This window comes from Halichoeres trimaculatus, unplaced genomic scaffold (assembly GCF_033239565.1).
Source record: "Halichoeres trimaculatus isolate MK-OKI-2021-1 unplaced genomic scaffold, fHalTri1.1 fHalTri1_scaffold_15, whole genome shotgun sequence".
Classification (NCBI taxonomy): domain Eukaryota; kingdom Metazoa; phylum Chordata; class Actinopteri; order Labriformes; family Labridae; genus Halichoeres; species Halichoeres trimaculatus.
The window spans coordinates 614,997-620,996 of record NW_027437193.1 but is presented as its reverse complement, the minus strand read 5'-3'; the positions used below and the strand labels follow the sequence as shown (position 1 = coordinate 620,996).

The following is a 6,000-nucleotide window of genomic DNA, read 5'->3' as shown; positions in this document are numbered from 1 at the left end:
GAGTCTTTTTGTAGATGTAGTTATCTTCCCAGGGCTGTAAAACTTGAGGTTAGCCACAGGTGCATGGAAAGTTGGTGGGCTGTTGATGTTGTAGGAGGTGAAGTAGAGCGGTGGCAGGCTTTATTGACAGATGGGATGAAGATTTAGTTCAACTAAATGTTAACGCAGGATTTTATTTAGTGTCAGTGTCTTTAATCATCAATACCCTCTGGAAGAAACATAAAAACTCTTTATTTCATGAATATTTTTAAAGCTACAAGGAGCCACTGCAGAGGAGTCAAAGGGCCACATGAGGGTCCAGAGCCACAGGTTGAAGACCCTTGGTGTTGGTCATTAACTGAGTTGATTGGAGATGTTGACTGTTGCTGTTGTCCTGGTTCCAGCTCTGTCAAACAGGTTTCTACTGTTTCAGCCTGTCTGTTTGTGGTTTCACAGAGCGGCTCGGTTCAGGTGGATCCATTCAGCGCCGTCACTGTCAGTCTGTGTCTCCAGGAAACTAATATGTGTCTCTGGTGGGGATCAGCTGTTGTGCTGCCCTGATTAGACAGATCCACCTGATAATCTCCTGTAATTTTCTCCTCTTTATTTGGTGGCGAATCATTCAGAAAGAGATTCTCTCCTCCTTTAAAGCGTCCCATTCTGCCGCCTCTCAGCGCCGTAATCTGCCGTCCCTGTTCGGCCCCGAGGCCACATAGAGGCTCATATTGTGTGTCTGCTGTGGGAGCAGAGCTGCTGAGAACGGCCCAGGTTTCAGAGGCCGTTTGTTTGGCTCCGGTTACCCCGCCTCCCTGCCTCTTCCAAGGCACACAGGAGTCTTATTTTACCCTCAGGTCTTTGTGCTGCCAAATATTGTCAGAGACCAGTCTCCTCGCCGCTCTTTAGGGCCTGCCTGTTTCTGGAGAGCAGCACCGTAACACGCCGGCAGCAGACCGTGAACGTCGGCCGGTGGAGAGGAGTCACAGCGTGGACCAGGAGGTGGATCCAGACTCTGTTTACTGTTGTTAGTTCCCGTAAAGACGGACTGGAGGCCCCGTTAGCTGTGAGGGACCATGATCTGTGGACGCCCAGGTGTTCCTCTCTGACCTCGCCGCTTAGTTTCAGGAAGTGCTCAGGCGTTCAAAAAGGAAACTCAGGTTTTGATTGGACAGTCAGTCTGTCACATTCATTACTGACCAATCAGAGCAACAGTACGGTGTAGTAGGCGTCTGCTGCCACCGCCAACGTTGAACAGTAAACAACATAACTCAAGATGCATCCCTGCTGACCTTGTAGCTCCGCCTCTTTCTCCTCAAATGATTGATGCTGATTGGTCCGTTTGTTCTCTGAGTCAGATCAAGTGCAGCTCGAAGCTTTAAAATCAGACACGTCCCAATCGTTTCACCTCAGTCTGCAGCAGCTTCAGAGATATAGAAAGAGAAACTCAGAGACGTCACGTATTGACAGACAGACACAGGACAGGAAGTCACAGACATAAACAAACACTTTCTGAGAAAGTCACAACACCCTCTTCTCCTTCACTCCAGTCAAAAAATGAGTCTGCTGGAGCGCGTTCGCCTTCCCAACGCACGACCATCCGTGGGGACGGTGAAGAAGCTGACGGGTAACGCCGACGCCATCGAGGAAAGCCCCTCCAAGGAGCCCAAACCGGCTGGGTTCAGTAACAGGGAACGCTTCCGCACTGCCTTTCGTATGAAGGCCCACACCCTCCGCCAGAGCTCTGAAGGTACGGAGACGATTCCCCATCACCACAGGACAAACGGTATTTTTTATGTTGAATGAATTCAAAGGTTTGCAATCACATGAATGAATAAAGACGAAGAAATGAAAAGGGTTTCACAAACTGTCAGTGAAGCCATGTTTGGTCGTCCTGGTTTGTGTGAGACATTGATCGATTCGCTGACTGAAACAATCGATTAGGGACACGTCACTCAGCAAATTCTACCTCTACTTCAGAAAATCTCTCGTGTTTTTAGAAAAACTACTGAAACAACTTCTCTGTCTTTGGAAGTGACTGTTTTACACCAGTAGGTGGCAGCACATGACATTACAGGCAATCTCATCAGGGGTTAATCTATCAGACTTTATTAAAAGACACTTTTTTATACAAAACAGAAAGTGCTATACGACTCCTAATCCCAGAATCCACAAAAAAGGTAAAGAAAATTAGATAACAGAAGATGACGCTGACAAAAAGTAGATTTTCACTAACAGTTGAATTTGGAAAAATTAAGCTAAAGGACAGAGGGAGCAAGCTGTCTGAGCTCCAACTACGATACTGCCCCAGGAGTTTAAAGTGAACTCAAAAAAACAAAACAAAACAAAAAAAAGGGCAATGTGAAGCACAGACAGTTAGTCTGTGCAATGTGGAGCAGGCAGTCAGTCAATGCCATGTAGAGCACAGACAGTCAGTCAATGCCACGTAGAGCACAGACAGTCAGTCAATGCCACGTAGAGCACAGACAGTTGGTCAATGCCATGTGGAGCACAAACAGTCAGTCAATGCCACGTAGAGCACAGACAGTCAGTCAATGCCACGTAGAGCACAGACAGTCAGTCAATGCCACGTAGAGCACAGACAGTCAGTCAATGCCATGTGGAGCACAGACAGTGAGTCCATGCCACGTAGAGCACAGACAGTCAGTCAATGCCATTTTGAGCACAGACAGTCGGTCAATGCCATGTAGAGCACAGACAGTCAGTCAATGCCACGTAGAGCACAGACAGTCAGTCAATGCCATGTGGAGCACAGACAGTCAGTCAATGCCATTTTGAGCACAGACAGTCGGTCAATGCCACGTAGAGCACAGACAGTCAGTCTGTGCCACGTGGAGCACAGACTGGCTCAATGTAACATCTCAGTGTACAGCAGTGTTTCATATCCACTGTGTTCCCTCCTCACTCACGGTCACTAAACACTATCACAACAAAAATCACTTTGCTGTAAAATAACGTTTTAACACTGGCAGCAGAGTAACCAGTTCTTTAATGTTATTTTACAGTAAATTTTATCTTACAGTAACAATATTACAGGATCATACTGTTGAAATTCCCTCATACATTCACGGTGAAATGTTTCAGTGTTAGTGATGCCAAAAGACAGACATGCTGTAACGAATTAAAAGCCTTATGTATTTTTCTGTTCCTGACGTTCCTGACGTTCCTGACGTTCCTGATGTTCCTGACGTTCCTGACGTTCCTGACGTTCCTGACGTTCCTGATGTTCCTGACGTTCCTGACGTTCCTGACGTTCCTGATGTTCCTGACGTTCCTGATGTTCCTGACGTTTGCCTCCCTCTCTCCTCCAGATGCAGCAGCCCTGGCAGACCCTGCCTTAGAGGAGCGGGGGTTTCCTCCAGACATCCTCATGGAGGACATGATCCCCACGCTGAAGCTGGTCATCAGGGCAGTCAGGTCAGAGACGCTCAGCGTACATTCATCCAATGTTCGCTGAGTAGAGTTTTTCTGAGAGGCTGCATCTCACTGAAAACATGTTAAACTCAGTGAAACCTGAATGTGTCGTCTCTACAGCTTGAAATTATGTTTCTGGATTTTGTTGTTCCTGATTTTCAGGCTCCAACAACATAAGAAATAAAAAACGCATGTGTATTTTAACGGATGGAACATTAAAGGGTGAAAGATGAAACAGACGTGCGCTCGTTGCATTTAAACAGTTAAAAAACTAGAAGGAGAGGTTATCAAAGGGTTAAGATTGTTAGTTTGGAGCTGATATTCACTGTAATGTTACGTAACTCTTGTGTTAAGCCTGGTCAATGGTTGGAGTCAATGTTTCTATGTGCGATGCTCCTCCCAAACACAGGGGGCAGTGTGGTCAGTAAGATCGTCACTTTCAGGCTTCGTTTTCTGCTCTTTCACTGAGATTTGGGTTTTTTATGAAGCTGATACATGTTGATTTTCACTCAGCAATCATCTTACAGGAAGCACTCAGCGGCTGGAGGTTGTTTCTACGCGTAGCTACGTTAGGAGCTGCATGTGATAGCCTCTGCGTCAGAAAAGGGCGACAAAGACCTGGAGTTTAACACTCGTACGAAGCAGGCTGTAGACTGAAATAACCTCCCCCCGCTCAGACTGCTTGGCTCTTGAAACAAAAAATTGTCCCAGAGATTGGTGTGAACAGGCTCTTGAAGTGGGAGGGAGGAAATCATCAGGAGAATTTGACACAGTGGATTAAATTACACCCCCTGCAACCCATTTTATGGATACTGGTTATTGCAATTTCCTGGAGTAATGTTGGTGTAAGAGCACGTGCAGGAAAGTGATTGATGACGGCTTCAGGCCGCTCCACTCTCCAGCAGAGCAGGGCGCTGACGGGGAGGAGGAGGAAACCAGCAGGAGGTGAACAGGGATAATAACAGCATCAGTTCAACGTCAGAAACTCTTCTGGTGATCTTATGGAGGAGGGCAGAGCGTTAAAGTGTTGGTAGATAAATACGCTCAGTCTGCAGATGTACGAGGTCGAGTATGTGAAACCGTGGCGTTGAGATGGCGAGCTCTCTGTGAGCTCTCTGTGAGCTCTCTGTGAGCTCTCTGTGAGCTCTCAGTGAGCTGTTGGCGAGCTCTCTGCGAGCTGTTGGCGAGCTCTCTGCGAGCTGGGAAATGTATAGGCCACAGAGATGACATAATGCAGGAACTGAACCCAGCCTGAGGGCGTGTGAGATGAGTGATTAACCCTGTGAAAGTGCTGCTTCCTTCCACACCATTATGTCCGGGCTGAATGGACACATGAATGGGATGCTCCCCGCTGAAAGGTGGACACATGAATGGGACGCTCCCCGCTGAAAGGTTTCAGTTTCAGGACCCCAGACTTTCTGCCAAGCGCTGAAGTTTGTGTAGTGGACACTGACTCTGAGGGGGCTCGGGGTCTAAGATCTAACGGACAAAAGAAAAGGCTCTGTGGGTGGAGGGGTGGACCCCAGGTCTGAGGAGACTCTCAGTGACTGAAGGAAGTCCAAAGGAACAGGGCCTGGGTATCTGACCTGGTTTTTCCTGATTCAGGACTTTGGTTGGTGGATGTCAGACTGAGGATCAGGATCCAGGTGATGGGTTTGAAGCCCAGGTTCCTCTGCCTTAAAAAGATGAAACACACGTTGGGTTTGTTGGGTTCGTCTGGTTCCTTAAAAACAAATCTTTAAGGGTTCTTTACCTTTCTGGTTCAGCCTAATGTGGACTCCTCTACTGCAGAGCCATGCTGTCCTGAGACTTGATGAATTTTGATTCTTCAGACCATGGGATAGTTTTTCACTGCCCCTCAGTCCATTTACTGTTTGAACCCACACTTTAGGATAGTCTGGAGCCCATGCAGTGACTTCCACTATAGAGTCGCGTCACACGGTGAATAAGTAACAAGACATTTGTTACGAGAACTACCTGGTGGAGTCTGCGAGGGATCAAGGCTTCTGGGTTATTTTTTTATCTCTTTGTCAAAAACACCTGTGGCCAAAAACTGAGAAATAAGACACTGAGGATCAGATGTGTCTGACGAACGATGGTCAGGGTCCTGGATTAAAGTAGCCGCAAGATTTTCAAAATGAAAACTACAAAGAATATTAAAATCCAGTGAAAATTGATCCAAACCCAATTTGTTTTCATTGATGAAATTGTATATGTCTTTGATTTTTATATTTAATAAATTTGCAAAAATTTAAAAAATTAAATTTCAAAAATTTACATAAAATTAAAAAAAAACTTTAATGGAAATTTTAAAATATGGACATTTTTCCCACAAAATTATGAAATTTAAAGAAAAAAAATGCAGAAATTTTTGAATTTTAATAGTTTGCAAAAACTAAAAAGGTACAAATTTAATAAATTTGCAAAAAAAAAAAAAAAAAATTTCAAAAATTTACATAAATTAAAAAGAAACTTTTGAAAATTGAAATTTAAAATTTTGGAAAATTTCCCCCCAAAATTATGAAATAAAAAAAGAAAAAAATTGCAGAAATTTTAATTGTTTGCAAAAACCAAAAAGATACTAATTTAATT

General features: G+C 45.0%; 1 protein-coding gene across 2 annotated transcripts in view; it reads left to right on the top strand.

Annotated features, from left to right (window-relative positions):
* Positions 1 to 6,000, top strand: part of kcnq3 (potassium voltage-gated channel, KQT-like subfamily, member 3) — an 80,699-nt gene that overhangs the window by 67,150 nt on the left and 7,549 nt on the right. For both annotated transcript variants that reach the window (XM_074687845.1, XM_074687846.1), the window contains 2 exons: positions 1,524 to 1,723; positions 3,306 to 3,411. In XM_074687845.1, the coding sequence (XP_074543946.1) occupies positions 1,524 to 1,723; positions 3,306 to 3,411 (306 nt within the window). The remainder of the gene's footprint in view (positions 1 to 1,523; positions 1,724 to 3,305; positions 3,412 to 6,000) is intronic.